This window comes from Nannospalax galili, unplaced genomic scaffold, assembly GCF_000622305.1.
Source record: "Nannospalax galili isolate Female #2095 unplaced genomic scaffold, S.galili_v1.0 scaffold886, whole genome shotgun sequence".
NCBI lineage: Eukaryota > Metazoa > Chordata > Mammalia > Rodentia > Spalacidae > Nannospalax > Nannospalax galili.
The window spans coordinates 2,322,952-2,344,404 of NW_008355971.1; the positions used below are offsets into that span (position 1 = coordinate 2,322,952).

General features: G+C 52.6%; 2 protein-coding genes across 4 annotated transcripts; one reads left to right on the forward strand and one right to left on the reverse strand.

The window, feature by feature from the left end:
• Window positions 1-6: 6 nt before the first annotated feature.
• On the forward strand, window positions 7-12,988 carry Plekhg2 (pleckstrin homology and RhoGEF domain containing G2). 3 transcript variants are annotated; one of them, XM_008853961.3, is made up of 19 exons: window positions 7-565; window positions 1,192-1,322; window positions 1,971-2,242; window positions 2,321-2,421; window positions 3,599-3,665; window positions 3,791-3,837; window positions 4,033-4,183; window positions 4,344-4,481; window positions 4,627-4,827; window positions 7,809-7,901; window positions 7,983-8,069; window positions 8,551-8,584; window positions 8,678-8,779; window positions 8,873-8,920; window positions 8,997-9,035; window positions 9,176-9,192; window positions 9,896-10,072; window positions 10,187-11,075; window positions 11,279-12,988. In XM_008853961.3, exons 2-19 carry the CDS (start codon window positions 1,214-1,216, stop codon window positions 12,811-12,813), a joined length of 4,107 nt encoding a protein of 1,368 aa, XP_008852183.1. In that variant the 5' UTR covers window positions 7-565; window positions 1,192-1,213; the 3' UTR covers window positions 12,814-12,988. The 3 variants fall into 3 exon arrangements, with proteins under 3 accessions (XP_008852183.1, XP_029412356.1, XP_017658918.1); XM_029556496.1 differs by having other exon boundaries at window positions 1,974-2,242; XM_017803429.2 differs by lacking the exon at window positions 7,809-7,901.
• A 5,810-nt stretch (window positions 12,989-18,798) lies between these two features.
• Rps16 (ribosomal protein S16) lies at window positions 18,799-21,453 on the reverse strand. The gene is made up of 5 exons (XM_008853962.2): window positions 21,294-21,453; window positions 21,070-21,171; window positions 19,246-19,342; window positions 19,101-19,148; window positions 18,799-19,005 (listed from the first exon to the last, which is right to left on the reverse strand). Exons 1-5 carry the CDS (start codon window positions 21,339-21,341, stop codon window positions 18,860-18,862), a joined length of 441 nt encoding a protein of 146 aa, XP_008852184.1. The 5' UTR covers window positions 21,342-21,453; the 3' UTR covers window positions 18,799-18,859.

Consider the following 21,453-nt stretch of genomic DNA (forward strand, 5'->3'; position numbering starts at 1 on the left):
TCCTCCGATGCCCGGCGCCCCCTCCTGGAGAAGCCGGAACAGCGATTCAGCCCCGAGGGGCACGGGCCGCCGAGCGTCCCGCACCCGGCTTCGAAGATTTGGGGATCCAGAACCGCGCATCTTCTTCAGGGATTCCCAGACTCCGAGCCCAAGACCCCGGTGTTGGAGAACTTGGGGATCAGACGCCTGGCGCCCCGACAGTCTGCAGCATCCATCACTTCAAGGGGACCGAGGAGTTTGAGACCACTTGCGCGCCCTCCTGGGGGTGACTCAACCTCTGGCCCCCGAGGTTTAGAGAAACTCAGGAACCCAGGTCCTTCCCCAGCTCCGGCCCTACCTAGCAGACTCAGGAATGTGGGTCCCCAGCGCCCCCATCTGAGGTTCGCAGCACCTTTCACTTAGAACACCAAGACATCGGACTGTGCACCCCAAGGCTAGGAAGACACTCGGGATTCCGGAGCTTGAAAGCCCCAACTTCTCGACGCTGCGCCCCGACTGTACGCCTCCCTGGGGACCGCATTAGGATCCGGACCAGCCGGGCTCAGGGCTGGCGGCTCCCGGGGAGGTGAGGGGCAGTGAGGGGCCCGGGGCTGGGGGAGGGGGCGGCGCCGCGGCCGAACAATGAGGGGGCGTGCCGGCGGGGGCCGAGCCGAGGCGCCGGCGGGAGTCGGGGGCTGGAGGGGGCTGGGAAGGCGCTGGGGGCGCCGGGGCGGTGGGGACTGCGGTCCGGGCGCCGAGAGGGGCTGGGGAGAGGACGGCTCGGGGCCAGCGCCCTGGCGCTCAGTCCCTGGCGGGGGAGGGAATCGTCTGCAGGACCCTGGCATCCGGTCCCCTAGCCTCCGCCTTCCCTTGGGACCCCGCGGCCTCCCTCCCGCCCACGGCTTTTCCCAGCCCTGCCCCTCGCCCTCCACTGCAAGCCAGAGCCTGGAGCGTTCCCAGGATCCCTGAACCTCGAGATTGGGGCCCCCGATTGATGGAACTTGGAGTTTCGGGGGATTTTTGCCGTCTTCTATATTCTTTAGGTTGTCTTCGGTTCTCTTTTCTGTCACTTTGTATCTTTCCAGGAGTCAACGCCCATGGGGCCCCCTTCCTGGATTTAAACCAACTCCCAGCACCCTATCTGTGAATTGGGGTGACCGTGAGGCCAATGGAGTCCTGTCCCCCACCCCCAAGAAGTGCGTCTTTTTGCAGGTCTCAGGTGTACCACTCAGCCATGCCCGAGGGAGCCCGGGGACCTAGCTTGTCCAAACCCAGCCCGAAGCTCGGGTGTGGCCACAGAGGTGAAGTTCTCCACTCCATAACTGGGTGTGACACTCAGACAGGTGAGCATCCTAAACGGGTGGAGCCTGTGGGCATTTGTCCCCTCGTTCAGGACACTGAACAACCCTCTGAGTCTATGGCTGACCCAGCGCTGCCAACACGGTAGCCCAGACAGCCCAGCCCTGTCCCCACAGTCGGGTTGGCCAAGCTAAGAATTCAAAGGTTCAGGAAGAAGGAATTGGACTGGGACAAAGGAGTGTTCTTCACACAGGGAACCATGTGTGCAAAGGCCTAGAGCTTCTATAAGTAACTGAAAGAAGTTGGTTATGCCAGGGATGCTGGGAGTTGTTAAGAGATGTGTCATGGGAAAGGGATCTGTCATGGCCACATTGCTATAGGGCTCCGTGGATCTGAGGAGTTTGGACAGTAGCCTGAGGACTTGAAGGGGCTGTGCCGATGGGAGTTACAAGGTCAGTTGGACAGATTCATAAAGGTCTCTGTGGTTGATGGATGGAGGCGAATTAGAGGAATGGAGGACCAAGGCTCAGAGAGGAGGGACCATGGTAGGTAAAGGATAGGACTGGACCAAGTTAGGGCAGGGAAGGAAGGAGAGAATTGAGGGAACACCATTGGCCAGGTGTGGGTGAGTTTGGGGGCTATGGAAAAAAAATATCTGGGGAGAACCCCTGAGTGCCTCTTTCCTATCTCAGCAGCCCCTGCAGCCCCCACCATGGCTTCTCCCCGAGGTTCTGGTAGCTCTACATCTCTGAGCACAGTGGGCTCTGAAGGGGACCCAGCACCAGGGCCCTCACCAACCTGCTCAGCCTCCAGGCCGGAGCCACTGCCAGAGCCCCCTATACGCCTGCACCTGTCGCCTGTTGGGATCCAGAATTCAGTAAAACCTTCAAGGCTGGAGAGAGTGGCCAGAGAGATCGTGGAGACAGAGAGGGCCTATGTCCGGGATCTTCGCAGCATCGTGGAGGTGAGGTGGGCAGGCATCCAGGGACAGTGGGGATCTGGTCAGGCCCTTGGCCTCTGTAACACCCTGTCATCCCCACAGGACTACTTGGGCCCTCTGCTCGATGGTGGGGTCCTGGGGCTGAGCATGGAGCAGCTGGGCACGCTGTTTGCCAACATCGAGGATATCTATGAGTTCAGCAGGTCAGGGGCAGGAGGGACCTCAGGGGTGCTGGCCTCTGTGGCAAGGGAGGGTTATATCACTAATTTGAGTGCCTACTTAGTGCCCTGTGTAGGCTGGCACATGCAGTCCACTGACAGTGAGGACCCTAGGTGGTAAGCACAGGAGACCACATAACCAGACAGGCACCACAGCAGGATAGGATCCTGGGCTTGTTGAAGATCATGACCATGTGTACACTAGTGTGACCAACTCCTGGAGAGCCCAGGACTTTCCCAGGTTTAGCACCATGAGTCCTTCTACTGGGGAAGGTTCTTGGTCCTGGCCAAACCAAGCTGGCTGCTCAGCCTGGTGAAGACACCTGGCTCCAATTGTGAGATCTCAGAATTATAAAAGAATCTTTTGTGTTTTTCTTTGTTTTGTTTAAATATTTGAGACAAGGTCTCATGTAACCCAGGCTGGTCTTGAACTTACTGTATAGCCGAGGATGACCTTAAATAATGATCTTCCTGTCTCTACATCCCAAGTGTTGGAATTAGAAGCATGTACCACCACACCCAGCTACTGTTTGGGGTTTTTTTGTTTTGTTTCTTGAGAGTCTCCTTTATGTAGCCCAGCCTGGCTTCAAACTTGAGATCCTCCTGTCTCAGCTGCCTGAGAGCTGGGATAACAGTTGTGCACCACCCGTGCCTGATTTGTAACAGTCTTTCTGTTTTATGACTCTGGAGATTGAAACAGGACCTGAGCTACAGTAAGCAAGCACTATACCCCTGAGCTATATATATCTCCCCAGCTCTTTTTTTCACTTTTGGTTTTGAGAACAGAGTCTCACTAAGTGGCTCAGCCTGACCTTGAACTCTTGATCTTTCTGCCTTAGCCTCCCAAGTAGCTGAGATTACAAGAGAGTGTACCACCAATACAACTCTGGCTAACACCAAAATCTTAAAATCATATATTTGGGGATTCCCAACACCGCCTGCCCCAGAGCCATAATGTCACAGTAGGTTGTGACCTGCCAGCCGTGATGGTTTTCAGACCTAACAGCCTGTTGAGTAGGGTGCAATGTCTTATGTAGCCATTAGAGGCCCCCCTCCTCTGGTCATGATGTCCCATTGAAATGTCCTGTCTTGAAACTCTCCTGAGTCTTGCTTTGGGGGATTTGGATGCAGGAGGGTCCCTCACCTTTGCCCTCCCCCACAGCGAGCTTCTGGAGGACTTGGAAAGCAGCAGCAGTGCAGGAGCCATCGCTGAGTGCTTCGTGCAAAGGGTAAGAGCCAGGATCTCAGGGTGGAGTGTGGTTATGGGACAGCAGGCCTCAGCTGGCCTAGGCTGGGCTAGGCTACAGGGGGACTGTGGGAAGCTGGGTGGCCCTGACTCCCTTGTCCCCCGCAGAGCGAGGATTTTGACATCTACACACTGTACTGCATGAACTACCCGAGGTGAGGGGTAGGGAGTTCCTGCTTGGCCCTAGGCCATGCCTGTGCCAGCTGCCCCCTCTACCCTCCAACCCACTCAGTGCCCAGCTATAGCCCCTGCCAGAGCTTGATAATCACTGACCTCCCTAAGTGCCCTGTCCCCTCCCAGCTCTGCCCATTGGAGCTACCACTCCCCACTAACCTGTGCTATGCCTCCAGCTCCCTGGCCCTGCTCCGGGAACTGTCACTGTCCCCACCAGCTGTCCTGTGGCTGCAGGAGCGCCAGGCCCAGCTCCATCACTCCCTGCCCCTGCAGAGCTTCCTGCTGAAGCCAGTTCAGCGAATCCTGAAGTACCATCTCCTGCTGCAGGTCAGCTGTGGCACCTGGGGTCTGGCTGTGGGGAGAGGCACAGTCGAGTCCCCAGCCACCCCTGGTTCCATCACTCTTTCTCCGTGTTCATTGTGTCCTTTCATTTCTCCTTCATACTCTTATTTCTCCCCACCTCGTGTGCCCGGCGGATGCCTGGCAGGAACTGGGCAAGCACTGGGCAGAGGGCCCAGGCACTGGAGGTCGAGAGATGGTGGAGGAAGCCATTGTGTCCATGACTGCAGTGGCCTGGTACATCAACGACATGAAACGCAAGCAGGAGCACGCAGCACGCTTGCAGGTGGCCAATCCCCTTGGGTGGAACTGGTGGGATAGTGCTTGGAATCAGGCTTAGAGGGTTGTTCAGTGCATCCTAGTCATTAACGACCCTGTCTTGGCCTGTGTGCCACCCACATCTGTCTCTGTGCCTGCTGTGGCCCTGGCAGGAAGTGCAGCGGCGGCTGGGTGGCTGGACTGGCCCGGAGCTCAGTGCCTTTGGAGAGCTGGTGCTGGAAGGTGCCTTCCGAGGGGGTGGCGGGGGAGGCCCCCGGCTTCGAGGGGGTGAGCGGCTGCTCTTCCTGTTCTCCCGGATGCTGCTGGTGGCCAAGCGTCGGGGGCCTGAATACACCTACAAGGGCCACATCTTTGTGAGTATGGGGATAGAGGCAAGGCCTAGACAATTCTCTCTGAAATACCTTCTGTCTACCTCCACCTGAACCACCTGCAGGGTCTGCCTGGCAGAAAAGAGTCATGTTTATCTGGGTCTAGTGTCATCGACCTGGGATCCTAGTTATTCAGGAAGATTGAAAGTCTAGGCAAAACTTAGGAAACTGAGTGTGGTAGTACGCACCTGTAACCCTAGCAGTCAAGGGGGCTACAGCAAGAGGGTCCCTGGAAGTTAAGCCATCCTGAGCTGCAAGTGTGCTCAAGGCCAGTTAGTGAGCTCCTGTTTCAAAAACAGATGGGGGCTGGAGAGATGACTCAGTGGTCAACAGTGTGGACTGCTCTTGTAGGAGGACCAGAGTTCCATTCCCAGCACCCACATCAAGCAGCTTACAACTGCCTAGAACTCCAGCCCCAGGGGATCCTTTGCCTCTGGTCTCATCAGAGGCACCTGCTCTCACATACAAATACCCACATACAGACACATAATTAAAAAATAATAATAGTCAGGTGTGGTGGTTCAGTAGCTAAAGGTGCTTGCCACTAAGTCCAAAAACCTGAGTTCAGTCCCCAGGACCCACATTGTAGAAAGAGACCTGACACCTGAAAGTTGTCCTCTGACCTCCAAATACACTCTGTGGCATGCCCCCCATTAATTAACACTAACAAATGTGGGGAGTTGGCACTCAATTGCCCTCCATTCTAGAGGGTGTACTCCCTACTTTTGATTACTTTTTATTAAAAAATAATTTTATTTACTTATTTTGTTTGTTCTTTTTGAGACAGGGTCTCCCAGCTGACCTGGAAGTCACTACGTAGACCAGGCTGGCCTTGAACTCACAGAAATCCACTTGCCTCTACCTCCCAAGTGCTGGGCCACCACACCCAGCATTTTTTTTTTTTTTTTTGTCTTTTTGAGACAGGGTCTCCCTGTAGTCCCAGCTGACCTGGAACTCCCTATATAGACCAGGCTAGCCTTGAACTCACAGAGATCCACCTGCCACGGCCTCCCAAGTGCTAGGATTAAAGGGTTGGCCACCACGCCCAGCACTTATTAAAAATATTTTTGCTAAAATAAACCTTGATTGGGGAGGGTCACTTTAAAATGTTGACTGGGTGTGGTGTCGAATGCCTTTAATCTCAGCACTTGGGAGGCAGAGGCAGGTGGATTTCTGTGAGATCAGGACCAGCCCGGTCTACATATCAAGCTCCAAGGCAGCTGGGGCTATAGGGAGACCCTGTTTCAAAAATACCAGAATTAAATTCAAATCTTAAAATGTGACTTTTGTGATGTACAGAATTGAACCCAGAGTCTTCCACATGCTAAGCAAGCATTTTACCACTAAGATAGCCCCAACCCAGGAGCTGGTTCTCTCCTTCCCCCATATTGGTCCTTGGGATCCAACTCAGAATTGTTGATAAGTGTTTTTACCTGTGGAGCCCCACTGCCTGTATTTGGGGGCCGGGGGTGGGTGTGGGTGTGCATGCTATGTGTATGTGTGGTGCTGGGTATAGAATCTAAGGTCTTGTGGATGCCAGGCAAGCACTCCATCACTGAGCCACACTTCCAGCCCATGGGCCACATTTTCTTTTTGGCTTTTAAAAAGGTTTAATAGCCCTCAGGCCTGCTCACCAGTGCTTCTACTTACTCAGGCCTCTTGCCAGTATTTTTGGATTTTTTTTCTTTTGGAATTTTAAAAAATATATTTCATTTATTAATTTTATTTTCTGTGTATTGCCTGCCTGCATGTGTGTAAGTGCACCCATGCCATACAGTGCCCACAAAGATCAGAAGAGGGTATTGGATCCCCTGGAACTGGAGTTACAGAAGGTTGTTAGCTGCCATGTGGGTGCTGGGAATCGAACCCAGGTCCTCTGCAAGAGCACCTAGTGCTCTTAATCACTGAGCCATCTCTCCAGCCCCGTTAAGGTTTATTTTTTAGTTATGTGTATACATGTCTGTATGTGGGTATGTGCACATTGAGTGCAAGTGCCCTTGGAGGCCTGAGGAGTCAGATCCCTCAGGAGCTGGAGCTCCAGGTCTTTGTGAGTCAGTTGACCTAGTTGCTGGGAATTGAACTTGGATCCTCTAGAAGAGCAATACATGCTCTTAACTGATGAGCCATCTCTTCAGCCCTATTTTTAGAGTTTTGAGACAGTGTCTCCCTTTGTAGCTTTTTTGCCTGAAACGTGCTATGCAGAGCAGGTTGACCTCAGACTTGCTGCAGACCTCCTGCCTCAGCCTCCCAAGTGCTAAGACTACAAGTTTGTGCCACCATTTTTCATGAGCTCAAAAATGGAGGAGCCATAGGCTGACCATGTGGCTCAGTTGGGAGAGTACTTGCTTAGCATACACAAAGCCCTGGGTTCAATCCCTAGCACTTCGTAAACCTGTAATCTCAGCACTCAGGTGGTAGAGGCAGCAGGATCAGGTTCAATATCATCATTTGCCATATAGTAAGTTTGAGGATACATGCAATCCTTTAAAACTTAAGAGGTTGAGCCAGGCGTTGTGGCTCACGCCTTTAATCCCTGCACTCGGGAGGCAGAGGCAGGAGGATCTCTGTGAGTTCAAGGCCAGCCTGGTCTACATAGTGAGTTCCAGGACAGCTGGGGCTACAGAGAGACCCTGTCTCAAAAAGACAAAAAAAAAGGAATAAATTGAGCCGGGCGTGGTGGCACACGCCTTTAATCCCAGCACTCGGGAGGCAAAAAAAAAACCAAAAAAAAAAAAAAGGAATAAATTCAGTGGGGTGGATGTCTTCATAGGGGGATCAGGGGAGAAGCACATCTTGATGAAGGTGTGGTAAAGAGGACTGTGGTAAGGGAGTGTGCAGAGCCTAGCGTGGTGGGGTAGGAGACTCCACAGTCTTTGGGGATCCTCTTTCTAAGGAATGAGAACCCAGATATCTTGGTACCAGAGCTTTCAGCATGCCACCCCTCTCTGCCTGCCCCCCTCCCCCAGTGCTGTAACCTGAGTGTAAGCGAGAATCCTCGAGACCCCTTAGGGTTCAAGGTGTCCGATCTGACCATCCCCAAGCACAGACACCTGCTCCAGGTGAGCACAGGCTGGGCTGGGCTGTCACCCCTCTTCCAGCCTGGACCCCAGATCTCTAACCTTCACCTACCCTACCCCCAGGCCAAGAACCAAGAAGAGAAACGGTTGTGGATTCACTGCCTGCAGCGCCTCTTCTTCGAGAACCACCCTGCTTCCATCCCTGCCAAGGTAAGCTCCTGTCACAGCAGGGTCCCCTCGGAATACTGAACCCCTAGCCCATAACAGCCCTGAGTACAGGGATGTGGTTCTTTTAAAACCTCATCACTGAAGCGAGACAGGGTGGTGCACGTCTTTAATCCTAGCACTTGGGAGGCAGAGGCAGGTGGCCTCTGTGAGTTCCAGGGCAGCTGGAGCTACAGGAAGACCCTGTCTCCAAAAAGACTTAAAAAAACCTAATCGCTGAGCCCACAGAATTGGGCTGCTCTGGTTTTGCATTCCAGTTCTAGCACACTATTGCTTTGTGACCCCGGGCAACTAACTTAACCTCTCTAGGCTTCAATTACCTCACCTGGAGGAATAGTACCTACATTCTAGGGCTGTGGTAAAGATTAACCATCTTCGAAGAACTCATTTCTGGGAATGGCTGGCATTCAAGATGGGTTCTCCCAATTTCTGTGCCCCCAACACCCATCTCTCCCTGTCTTTTCAGGCAAAGCAGGTTCTCTTGGAGAACAGCCTGCACTGTGAGTTGGGGCTGGGGCTGGGAAGGACCCCTTTCAAGAAGAGGAAGTGCTTCCAAGGAAGGTAAACTGTTAACCCTTTGACTTTCCCCACAGGTTCTCCAAAAAGCAAACCTATCCCAGAGACTCCAATATCCCCACTGGAGTCTCCTCGACTTCGAGATGCTAGAAGTTTCACTCCTGGCAGAAGAAACACAGGTAAATGAGATGGAATGTGCAGTTCTGTTCCTAGTCCCCCAATCTGGGCTGTGGAGCTGGGCTCATGCTGGGTTCTGGTCACTTCTCCCACAGCTCCGTCTCCGAGACTCTCTGGTAGTCGCCGTGGCCGCAGGCAGTCTGGTGAGTATCCCCACTGGAACTGGGGGACCCAGGACACAGTGGCCTGACCTTCTGACATTCTGTGTCCTCCCTGCAGAGCCAGTGAAGGACCCTTATGCCATGTTTCCTCAGAATGGTTAGTGACTGGTCCATGTCTGTCTGTCTGCCCCTTCTTGGGATGTTTGGGGTGGATGGGGAGGAAGAAGGGGCAGCTGGTCAGTTACCAGGAATAACTCTTACTCCTGTGTCTCACTCTTTCTCACCTCTCCATCCCAGATCAGCCTAAAGTCAAGGTAAGAAATGGAGACAGCGTCTGGGAGCTGGACTCCTAGTCTGACAGAGAAAAGAGCTTAGTTCCACCATCTGGGTCTGAAGAAGAAAGGGGATTAAGGGCTGGGGATGTAGCTCATTTGGTACAGTGCTTACCCAGCATGCATTAAAGCCCTGGGTTTGAGACCTGGCACCACATAAAACTGGCTGTGGTGGCACAAGCCTGAATCCCCAGCACTTGGGATGTAGAGGCAGGAAGATCAGGGAGTTCAAGATTATCCTTGACTGCAAGCGAGTTCCAGTTTAGCTTGGGCTACATGAGACCCTAAATAAATAAAATAATGGGGGTCATTAAGCCAGGTGCCCTGGCAGATGTTTGCAGTCCGAGCTACACTGGATGGTCACTCCGTAGTGGAAGAGTACTTGCCTGGTACACACAAGCTCCTGGGTTCTATCCCCAGCACCACAAAAAAATAAAGGAAGCTGGATTGGGTGTGGTGGCACATGCCTATAATCCCAGCCTGGAGAAGGGAAAACAAGGGGATCAGGAATTTGAGGCCAACCTTGGCTACACAGTGAGTTCCAGGTCAGCTTGAGTTATATGAGACCCTTATCTAAAAGTGAAAAAGATGAGGGGCTTGACTTCCTCCATCTGTAGAAAGAGGGGCTGGGGATATTGGGACACAGGGCCCTCCTGGCTCTTCCTTTCCACCCTTCTTCTCACAGCATGCTGGCAGTGAAGGGGAACTCTGTCCCCCCTCGGAATTACAGCCCCCATTGTCCACTTCTGGGCCCCCTGAAGACCTAGAGGATGCTGGCCCTCCCACACTGGATCCATCAGGGACTTCCATCACTGAGGAAATTCTAGAACTGTTGAACCAGAGAGGCCTCCGGGACCCAGGGGTAAGCCCAGTCTACCACAGAGTCCTTGAAGCCTTGTCCTTGGGCAGTCAGAGACAAAGGCCAGGTTGGCCCATCCCCAACCCTGATATCTTGGCCTTTGTGTGCCCACTACAGCCAGCTACCCACGACATTCCCAAGTTCCCCAGAGACTCCAAAGTGACAGGTGACAGAGAAACCCTCCCGTTCCAAGCCCTGCCCAGCCGGGAGTCCTCAGAAGAGGAGGAGGAGGAGGATGACGAGCTGGAGATGAATGAACGGGAGCCTTCCCCACTCCACGTCTTAGAGGGGCTGGAAAGCTCTGGTACAGCTGAAATTCCCCGCATTCCCAGCCTTACCAAGATTCCTGACATGACCAGCCTTCCAGAAATTCCAGAAGTTCTCTCCGATATCCCCAGTGTTTTTGAGCTGCCTTGCCTTCCATCTGTGCCCAGTGTGCCTGACAGTCCCAGCCTGGGGAGCACTCCTGCCCTCCCCTGTGACTCCTGGCTCCCTGGACCCCTGCAGGAGCCGGAGAAGGCTCTAGCCACCAGGAGAGAACTGTTTCCTGGAAGCAATCCTGGAAATCTGGGTTTGCCCACCTCAGGAAGCGTAGTGGGGCAGGAGGAAGAGGGTGAGGAGGTGTCACTCCCAGCTTTCTGCACCCAGGATGTCACCCAGGTTCAGGGATTCCCAGAGGACCTGGAATACCGTTCTTGCTCAGAAATCAGGAGTGCCTGGCAAGCTCTAGAGCAGGGGCAGCTGGCCCGGCCCTGCTTCCCAGAGCCTCTGCTGATCCTGGAGGACTCCGATATTGGTGGAGGCAGTGGGAATGGGAAGGCAGGAGTGCCACATTCAGAGCGGGCAGCTTCCCGGGTGCGAGAGCTGGCTCGGCTTTACAGCGAGCGGATCCAGCAGATGCAGCGGGCTGAGACCAGGGCATCCAGCAATGCACCCCGACGCCGACCTCGGGTCCTAGCCCAGCCTCATCCATCCCCCTGCCCACCCCACGAGGAGGCTGAGCCAGGTGAGACCCAACCCTATCTGGAACAGCCTTCCTGACTGGATCCTTTCTTTTCCGCTGTGGTACTAGGGATTAGGGTCTCTAGCGTGCTAGGTCAGTACTCAACCTTTGAGCCACACCCCCAGCCTCTTACTGGGGGATTCTATGTAGGTGCTCTACCACTGAACCACATTCTCAGCCTTTGGTCCTCTTTCCTTTGTGTACAGGTCCCATGCCTGCCTTTGGACACGTGTTGGTGTGTGAGCTGGCCTTCCCACTGACCTGTGCTCAGGAGACTGTCCCTCTGGCCCCTGCTGCTCTGGTTCAAGCTGCTACACCTTTGTCTAAGCAGAGAAGTCACCTGGATGGCCAGAGTCTAAATGTCGCAGATTTGCCCAAGCAAGACCATCTGGGTAGCTGCATTCCACTGCCTTTGTCTGGAAAAGGAGATTTCTGGAACATGCAGGTTCCATCCAAATTCTCTTTGCCCAAGCAAGAAGGTCCTTCGGATATCCAGGTTCCAGCAGTTCCAACATTGCCTGATCAAAGCCAAGTTCCTACTACCACTCCTTTGACTGAGCACAGAAGCACCATGGAAATAGAGGTTCCATCTGCCCCCACCTGCCTTCCTGGGCAAGGGGGCTATACAGACCTGCAGATGCCAACTACCCCAGCATTGCCCAAGCAGGGAGGAAGTGCTGATGTCACAAATTTAGACACCACCCCTCTGCCCAAGGAAGAAGACCACACGGGCAGCCAGAGCCCAGGCAGTACTCCAGGAACTGAGCAAAGAGGTGTCAGGATTGACCAAGGCCCACCTGCTGTCAGTGACCAACCCATCAGTCCTTCACCAATGCAGGCAAACAACCTACACCATCAGATCCCAGCCGTCACCCCACTGCCCTTGTCACCTGACCTCCCAGACATCGAGGAGTCTGGTTGTTCTCCTCTGCGTATGCGTGGAGGTCCCCTGGACTGTTGCATCCCAGCTAGCCCTCCACAGTCTTTATCCCAAGACCTTCCAGATGTTCAAGTGCCAGCTGCCACACCCTTGGCCCTGCCTCAAGACCATACAGACATCAGAGTCCTCCTATCTTTCCCCAAGCAGGAAGGACCCACAGATACTCTGAGTCCAGAGGCTCCACCACAGCTTCTAGAGCCCGGCCCCACTGACACACAGACTCCCGGACTCCCACCTCCACGGGGCCAGCAGAACTCCGCAGCTGTCCGCGTTTTAGCTGCCACATCTTTCACTGCACAAGGATGCCCTCAGGACCCTCAGGGCCTGATACCCACACCGGTGCAGACTGCCATCATTTCATCCAAACCTGGAAGCCATTCAGTCTCTCATGTTACCAGGTCAGAGTCTTCAGACTTGACCCCACCCCATAGCCCTCAGCCCCACAGTCGTCAGCTCCTGGGCCCCAGTGCAGCTGCCCTCTCCAGGTACCTGGCAGCTTCGTACATCAGCCAGAGCCTTGCTCGGCGGCAGGGACCAGGGGGAGAGGTCCCCTCAGTCATTTCTCGAGGTCCCTGGTCTTCCTCTGCCCCTACATCTCGGGCACCTTCACCACCACCCCAGCCCCAGCCCCCACCACCCCCAGCTAGGAGGCTCAGCTATGCCACCACAGTTAGTATCCAGGTGGGAGGTGGTGGGCAGCTGCGGCCAGCCAAGGCCCAGGTCCGGCTCAACCACCCTACTCTCTTGGCAGCCCCCCACCCAGGAGCCTATGGGCCTTCTCAGGGTCCAGGGGGCTCTTGATGTCCCTTTTCAAAATGTGAGTATGGGCATCAGGCTTCCCAAGCAGCAAGGACTTTAACCCCTTCACCTAGTGCCACCCACCCTCAGGACATCACCCAGAGTCTAGACACAGGTCTAGAGGTGGCTGTGACGTTCCAGCCCCTGGTGTCTTTCACAGGTGGTCCTGGAAGCAATAGAGATAGGAAAAGGAGAGGTCTTGGTTATTTTGTTAATTAATTAATTTTATAAAACGATGTGTGCTTTGCTATTCTTCAGGTGGTGGGGATCTCGAATCCTGATGGGAAGCACTAACATTACCCAAACTTGTGAAAATCCTCTGAGAACACTTGGGCTATCTCAGGCTGGGTGTGTAGCTCAGTGAGCAGAGTACCTAGCATGCATGAACCCCAGGGTTAGATCCCCAACACCACATAAAAGGTATGATGGTGAATGTCTAATCCCAGCAACTCAGGAGATGGAAGTAAGAGGATCAGAAGTTCAGAGCTAACCTGGGCTACATGAGACCCTGTCTCAAAAAGAAAAAAAAAAAAATGCCGAATTTCAAGCTCCTTTGGAACCATTAGAAAATATTAGAACTTGATGACTTAAGGTTTAGAACTATGCCGGGTGTGGTGGCACACGCCTTTAATCCCAGCACTTGGGAGGCAGAGACAGGCAGATCTCTGTGAATTCAAGTCCAGCCTGGTCTACATAGTTCCAGGACAGCTGGGGCTACAGGGAGACCCTGTCTCAAAAAGGCCCAAAATAAAAGGAGTTTAGAACTGTATGGTACTGCTAGGAAAGCAATCCTGCTCAAGCTAGCCAAGATGGCCCACATCAATAGTCCCAGCTACTCGGGAGGCTGGCTGGAGCAAGGGGATATCTTGGGCCCAGGCGTTTGGGGCCACCCTGGGCTATAGCAGCAAAAGCCTTGCTCCTGATCTGTTTCCACCTGACTGGCCATTTGGTTACCTGGTTGTCACTATTCCTTCATCTGGTGTCCACCTTACAAGCTGGAATCCTACCCATGTGCCTTACCCTCACCTTCCACCCTGCTCATCCTTTGATCTGCTCATTTGTCCTCCCTCCAACTGGTACTCCAGGCTCCATATCCATCCCACTTCTCCAACGAGTACTGGTCCTCCCATCCCTGCATCTGTCATTTAGTCATCGATACACCTCTCCCCCAGCTGTCTCTATCCATCAACCCACCCTGTCCATCTCCCCTTATTTGGGTTCTTTGGGTCCTGGTACTACACCTCAGGAACTATTCTATATACATGCCAAGGCAGATCAGCTAAGGGCTGTGAAAGGTCTGTCTCATTTCCCTGGACACTCCCAGACCCGTTGCCATGTATATCCCGATCCTTGTGTCTCTCACACACAGACCCATTTCCATGAATGTTCCAGTTCTTGTGACACACACACACTCATACACTCACACACTCAGGCACACACATCCCTCCACTGCCTTGTTTGGAACTCTGCAATTCCTCAGCAGGCACTCACCTCCCACAAAATAATCCAGGTCGTGGAGACAAAAAGGGTTTTATGTTTCGGTCCTTCCGCCCTCTCCCAGCAGTGGTCTGCCAAGTGAGAAGCATGGCGTAAAAATGTTTGTGATGATTTACTACCAGCTCCTTCCATCACTGTTACTCTTCCCTGGAATTCTCTGAGGCCCATGTCATGGCTGTGAATTCAAGTCCTCCTTTCTCTTTGATGTGTTTCCTTCCTCACAGAGCTCGTTTTCCTGTCTGAAAAATGACCATTATGCCCTTCTCCTCCTCCTCTTCCCTCCCCCCCTCTTCCTTTCCTCCTCAGAATGGTCTGAGCATCCTGTCAGTGTACCCTCTCACTTCCCAAATGCGTATTAGTCCACCAGAACATCATTCAGATCATAGACCCCATTACGATCTAGTCCCAACCAATAGGAGTCTTAGAATCATAGTTAGCAGCTGGCTCCCAGCCAGAAAGGGAGCTTCACTGTGTACTAGCTGTAAGCCATGAGGGTATCATTCTGTGGGAGCTGATTCTCTTGGCCCTTGGCATTGCTAAGAACCAATGAGCTTTGTTTATTCTTTGCAGTGCTGAGGACCAAACTCAGGATCTAGTGCTCAAGGGCTTGGCTACTGAGCTACCTGCCTAGCCCCAGGATATGTTGGGCTGATTTAGTTTAGTTTGCAGTGCTGGGATTAAATTCAGGGCCTCATGCTAGCAAGAGCTCTACCACTGAGCTACCTCCCTAGCCCCATCCTTTGTTGGGTTTTGTTTTGTTTGAGAGAGGGTCTCACTATGTAGCCCTGGCTGACCTGAAGCTCCCTATATAAACCAGGCTGGCTTTGAATTCAGAGATCTCCCTGCCTGTGCCTCTCCAGTGCTGGAACTAAAGACATGCACTACTGCCAGTTTTAAAAGATGTGTATTTGTGTGTACTTGCACGTGAGTGTAGATGTCCCCAGAGTCCACAAGAGGGCTGGTGATTCCCTGGAGCTGGTGTTACAGGCAGATGTGAGCCATCCCACATGGTGCTGGGAACCAAACTTAGGTCCTGTGTAGGTGCAGTGTGTGTGCTTAACCACTGAGCCATCTCTCCAGCCTGTGTTTTTAGTCACTCTATATACACATGAGGAATCAGTGTGGGCTACAGAGACCCTGTCTCAACCAAAATTACTTAAAAGGAAACTTAACAGACAGAAAAGCAGCTTTCCCAGTTCCACTACTAGGAGGGGGCTGAACAGGGACAAAGCTTCACAGCCTGAAGCCCATCTAGTGCCAAGAGACATTCTGGCCACCAGGGTTACATACAAGAGGGAGATTCTGGTCATGAGGGAGCCAGCCAGCCCAAGGCCAGGCTTAATAAAAGAAGTGGGTGGCATCTCACTGAATGCCACTGTGCCCACAGGGCCTGGACTAGGGGCCCCCAGGAGCTGAACAGGCCCCTCTCCAGCCTACAGTGATTGAGGCCTCCCTGAGGTCAGGACTAAGGCTGGCCTTCCCTCCCCACCTCTGCCAGAGCCGCACATTCCCAGCCGCCTCCAGCTGTAGGAAAGTTCCCAGCCTGGTCTGGCCTCCCAGCGGCGCCGGAATTCCTGGTATTTGAGGAGGCAGGGAGGGAGAAAGGGCTGTCTGCTCCAGAGCCCGGAGAGGAGCCCCCTCTCCAGATGCATTCCAGCTGTGCCTCTAGGAAGGAGCCCTGCACCTCAATGGGGGAGGAGAGTCTCTCTTGTCCCTCTGGGAAAACCAAAGGTCCCAGGCTGACCTTAACCCCCTCCTTTTGGTGGGTTTCATCCCTCCCCTCAACCCCAGCTCCTTTCGGCTTCCTAGACCTACCAGGACCCCAGGAACACCCTTGCCCACCAGTCTGCCTGCTGTTTCACAGCTACAATCAGACTCAAAAAGCAGGGGGATGCTAACTGTGTGGCTGGAGCCTGGAGTCCCAGTGGATCTTGGCAACACAACCAGACCTCATCTTAGAAACAAAAAAGGGTGGTGCCTACTGCTCTCCTTCCCTATTACCTCTAGCCCCAGTGCCCTTGAGCACCGCACACCACTATTTTGCCACCAAGGTAGTTTTCTCATCTGGTCAATCACCTAGCACCAAGTTAGCAGTCAGCAAGCCCCATTCTCGTGTGCCTTGGTGTCAGTGCTGCCCCATGGAGTCTTCCTCACCTGTGGGAACATTCTATCTGCTGAGCCAGGTTGTGCAGGGCCTTAATGCCAGCTTTTCAGAAGACAGATCACTAGTCAAGGCCTGCCTAGGCTACAAAGCAAGTGCAAGGCCAGACTGGTTAACTCAGGGAGACCCTACCTCAAAAACAATGAAGCCAGGCATGAAGGCATACACCTTTAAACAGAGGAAGGTAGCCCTTCCAAGTTCAAGTCCAGCCTGGTCTACAGGCCACCAGGGCTGCACAGTGAGGCCCTCTCAAACTAAAGACACATCTGAGCAGCTTGGGTATGTGTGGCTGTTGGTTAGGACAGATGTGTACAAGTGGAGTCACTGAACCGAGTTGTAACCTTTCCCTTAACTCACATGCAATCTCAGTGCCCCATAAGACCACCATGGTCACACATGCAGCTCACCGGCAGCTGGCCACTCAACTGCTAAGCAACTTCTCGAGCAGCAAGTGAGCCAAGTCTCAGGTATATGAAACTGAATGGTCCCCAATCAGTTCCTGAGAATGCACCAGACCCTCTGGGTTGGGTCAGTTACTCATTAGGTCCAAGCAGACTGCTCCACTGGCACTCCTCAAAGGGTGTGTGGTGCAAAGGGGCTGCTGGAGACAGTATGAAGGACCTTGGCTCAACATTATACCCTTGAGCTGTTTGCTGGTACTCTCCTGGGGGATAGGACTGTGCAATCCACAGCAATTCTTCTAGGTAGTCCCCCAGTACTGGCTTCTCTTCGGGATGTGGTCTTGCTGTACAGCCTGGAACTCACTATACAGACCAGAGATCCACCTCCCAAGTGGTGGGATTAAGGTGTGCACCATACCTGGCCCCATTTTGTAATACTTCAAGACAACCTTATATAGAAGTTGCCAAGGACAGGCTCTTCCTGCCTCCAGGTTACTAGGATTACAGGTGAGGACTACTATGCCTGGCTCCTGGGCAGGCTCTTGCCCCACTGGATGAGATGAGCACAACAGCACCCTGCCTGAGGCCTGGAGCTAGTTATGGGCCAGAACATGGTGTGGTGACACCCAACTAGGGCACAGCAAAGTGGTGAAGGATAGGCTAAAGGGAGTGTTAACAAAGGATGTCAACCATCAGCACCCTAACCAGAGTCTACATATACAGCAAAGTGCACTGAATTTGTCAGTACTGCTAGAATGGGAAGACTCCTTAAACCTGCACGGCACCCCTAGGTATGGGGGTATCCCTACTGTTGGTTGACATTTCAAACTCTCAGCCTGGGCGTGGCCCTTAGCTGTAGACTTTTCTGATCCCACCCAGGCAGTCTGAATTTGCTTTGTGTTAAAGATTATTGGCCTTACACATTTCCTCCACTCTTCCTGCAGTTAAAATAGCAGGGCTGGGTGTGGTGCATGCCTCTAGTCCCAGCACTAAGGAGGCTGAAGCCAAGGTTCTTGAGCTGAAGAGGTGATGAGCAAGGGTTGTGGAGTGTAATAGCTCATCGGTAGAAGACGAGGGGAAAAAAAGACACTATAGTGTGCAGGGCCATGGGCCATGGGTTCACTCTCCTGTAACAAAAGCAGCACAGTAGCAAAGGGACTGGGGAAAAAAGATCCCAAGAACCTATGCCGAAAGACACAGTGACATACACTTGTAACAACCCTGTGCTAGGTGGGCAATCTCTGGGTTTTGCATGCTAGAGACCTAACCTCAAAACAAAACACCAGGTATACACCTGTAATCCCAGCATTCAGGATGGCAGAGGCAGGCAGATTTGAGTTTGAGGACAGCCTGGTCTACACACTGAAAACTGAGACCCTGTCTCAAAAAACGAAAATGGGCCGGGTATGGTGGCACATGCCATTAGTCCCAGGCACTCAAGAGGCAGAGAAAAATCTCTTTGAGTTCCAAGCCAGCTGGAGCTACAGGAAGACCCTGTCTCAAAAAAGGAAAAAAAAAGGGCTTCAAGGAGTTACGACCATGGGCTATTCTTGGAGAGAACTGAGGTTCAGTTCCCAGCACCCACAAGACAAGTAATAACCATCTGTAACTCCAGTTCCAGATATCTGTCACCCTCTTCTGGCCTCCAAGGATACTGCACACACAAGTACGTGGATCACATTCAACCACAAAAATTCAGAAAATGAGTGCAAACACTCAAGGTTGCCTCTAGAGTCCACATGTACATGCATATACATCCATGTACATACATATAATAAAAATACCCTGTGACAGCCACTGCCACCTGGGCTCAGCCCACACACTGCACTATGTATGCCTCTCCTATCTGCCACCTTCACCAACCACACTAAGGCCAGGGCAGGTGACTTCCTGCATTCCATTTAACCACAGACCACAGAAGACCACAGCTCAGCCTCAGGCAATTACACAATGTTTATTACAAAGGTAAACCCTGATCCTCTGAATGGGCTTATCGGTAGGATTTCTGGTAGCGGGCACGGGCACCAGGACCTCCAAACTTTTTGGACTCGCAGCGACGGGGATCAGCTACCAGCAGGGTTCGGTCATACTGGATAAGAATGTCTTTGATCTCCTTCTTTGAAGCCTCATCCACATCTGGAAATGAGAAAGGGGAAAGATTCAAATAACTGCAAGTCTTCCCCTGGCCCCTGCATACCCAACCTCCTGCTAGAAGAACCAACTGCACTCACATTTCTGGTAGTAGGCCACCAGAGCTTTGGAGATGGACTGTCGAATTGCTGTGAGAAGACAATGCAGAGGGTCATATGAGCCCCATCAAGTAGTCTTGCTCCAGGAACCACCTCAAAGTCACAGGGCCAGGTGCCAGGGACTTACCATAAATCTGGGCCACATGACCACCACCCTTCACACGGACCCTGATGTCCACACCAGCAAACCGCTCCTTGCCCAGAAGTAGAACTGGCTCTAGTAACTAGAGAAACAGTGAACAGGGTTAGGTCACCTCACTGGGCATTTCGTATCTCCCTTTACCTTCCCCATCATCACTGAATAATCTAAGCAAATAGCTGCTGTTCCAGGTCTCATTGTGCCCTTCCCCAAGCCCTCTCTGGACTTACATCCCAGCCCTGCCCATAATCTTATCTACATCAGGTTTTAGTATTGGGTCATTGTGCCTCGAAGCTCCAAGAGGGTAGGGACTAGAGTCACTGCTGCATCCCACAAAACAGAACACACACAAATCCTCCATATAAACTGACAGCCAATAACAAAACCATATTCCATAACTGCTATACAAGGGAAATCTGGTACTTTTGACAATGCTTTTAAGTTCTTTCCCTTTAAAAGGAACAGAATTTAAGAAAAAATACCTTTATAGATGCCAAACTTAGTCTTCAATCCCTAAGAATCAAAATCACACCCCATTTCACAGATGGACCCCCCGCCCCCAAGAGCCTAGCAACTCAGCAGAACCCACCACATTCTGGCCTTTCCATTCAAAGAAAACAGGGAGGGACTGTTAAGACTCTTACCAAGCATTTAAACAGCCCAACTATGTCCTTTTTAGTTGCTTCAATTAAGTAACTGAGATCCCCATCCCAGGGGCCTAATTTCTTGAGGCAATTTACTTTACCCTCATCCACAAGTCCCCACGATTAGAATACTACAGATCTGTAAGACAACTAGTCTTTCATTACCAATACTATCGTGACTTTGGACCATCTCCAGTATATTTCTTCTTACACATATCAAAACTCATCAACTATGGGTTCTGGGTTTTAAGATTTATTTTTGTACCTCCTGTTAACTCTTTTCCCACCAGTTCAACAAAAAACGCACACAGGCTTGGAGGGTGGAGTACACCTTTAACCCCCTCACTCAAGAGGCAGGTTTCAAGGCCAGCCTTGGCTACATAGTGATGCCTTATCTTTAAGGTCCTGCTTTTATTTTTTTTTTTTCAGTTTTTAAATGCATTTATTACTTTTTGTGTGAGTGCATTATCTGCAGGTATATAAGTGCACCCGTGGCATGCAATGAGTTTTGGGAGACTGTTAGCAGCCTTATGGATGCTGGGAACCCAAACCAGGTCCTCAGCAACAGTAACCAGTGCTCTTAACCACTGAGTCCTCTCTCCAGCCCAGCTCCTGGTCTGTGGTGGCACAGGCCATTAATCCCAGCACACAGGAGACAGGCAGAGGCAGGCCTGGTCTATATAGTGAGTTCCAGACTAGCTGAAGCTACAGGGAAATCCTGTTTTAAAAAAGAAAATGTTTTTCTTTCATGAGTTTTATACAGTAGCCCAGGATGACCAGAACCACGCTCTGTAGATCTGTATGGTCCTGAACTCTTGGCAATCCTCCTACTTCATCCCGCAGAAGTGCTGGTTGTAAACCCATTCTTCTACGAACGAAAACGTTAATCGGGTCGTATAAACCGAGCTATTCCGGCCCCGATTTCCCCGAAGCACGGTGAGTTTCCAAATATTCCAGATCGCAAGAGACCTCCTCCAACCTCCAACAATTTTCCTTACGCCTGCTCGGTGCGAACGTTTTTCCCTGCTCAAGGTCAGACCTACCACTAAATATACCACTTTCCTTCCCCTAACTCGGCTTCTCAACACCCACTGAGAACGGCACCTCCGTTTCTAAGCCCCCTCCCCTACTGTGTCCGGCTCCAAGGCGCCCGTCCCCGACCCGGCACCTTGTACTGCAACGTGCGCGGCTCGATCATCTCCAGAGGACGTCCGTTCACCTTGATGAGGCCATTTCCTCGTTTGCAGTGCGCCACGGCTGTGGCTGTCTTCTGTGGAAAGCGAGGGAGAGAGCGGGGCCATTGTGAGTTCCGGGCCCTGGTCACCCGGCCGCCCCCCCAGCCCCCGGCCGCTCCCAGCCTCCCCCGGTTCTTCCACTCCTCGCCAAGCCAACCTTGCGTCCGAAGACCTGCACCGACTGCAGCGGACCCTTGGCCGGCATGGCTGCGAGTACACACACGAGCTCCTCACCGCGCGGCGTTGCACCGGAAAAAGAAAGCTCGGGGCCGCCCCAGCCGCTTTTCAAGGTCTGCGCAGGCGCTTTGAGCGTTCGT

Excerpts from the sequence above, each read along its gene's own strand:
- Plekhg2 (XM_008853961.3), top strand. The coding sequence starts at position 1,214 with ATGCCCGAGGGAGCCCGGGGACCTAGCTTGTCCAAACCCAGCCCGAAG. Across the intron at positions 2,243-2,320 it reads ATCTTCGCAGCATCGTGGAG|GACTACTTGGGCCCTCTGCT; the intron begins GTGAGGTGGGCA and ends TCATCCCCACAG. Across the intron at positions 8,585-8,677 it reads CTTGGAGAACAGCCTGCACT|GTTCTCCAAAAAGCAAACCT; the intron begins GTGAGTTGGGGC and ends CTTTCCCCACAG.
- Rps16 (XM_008853962.2), bottom strand. The coding sequence starts at position 21,341 with ATGCCGGCCAAGGGTCCGCTGCAGTCGGTGCAGGTCTTCGGACGCAAG. Across the intron at positions 19,149-19,245 it reads TCATGTGGCCCAGATTTATG|CAATTCGACAGTCCATCTCC; the intron begins GTAAGTCCCTGG and ends GTCTTCTCACAG. Across the intron at positions 19,006-19,100 it reads GGTGGCCTACTACCAGAAAT|ATGTGGATGAGGCTTCAAAG; the intron begins GTGAGTGCAGTT and ends TCTCATTTCCAG.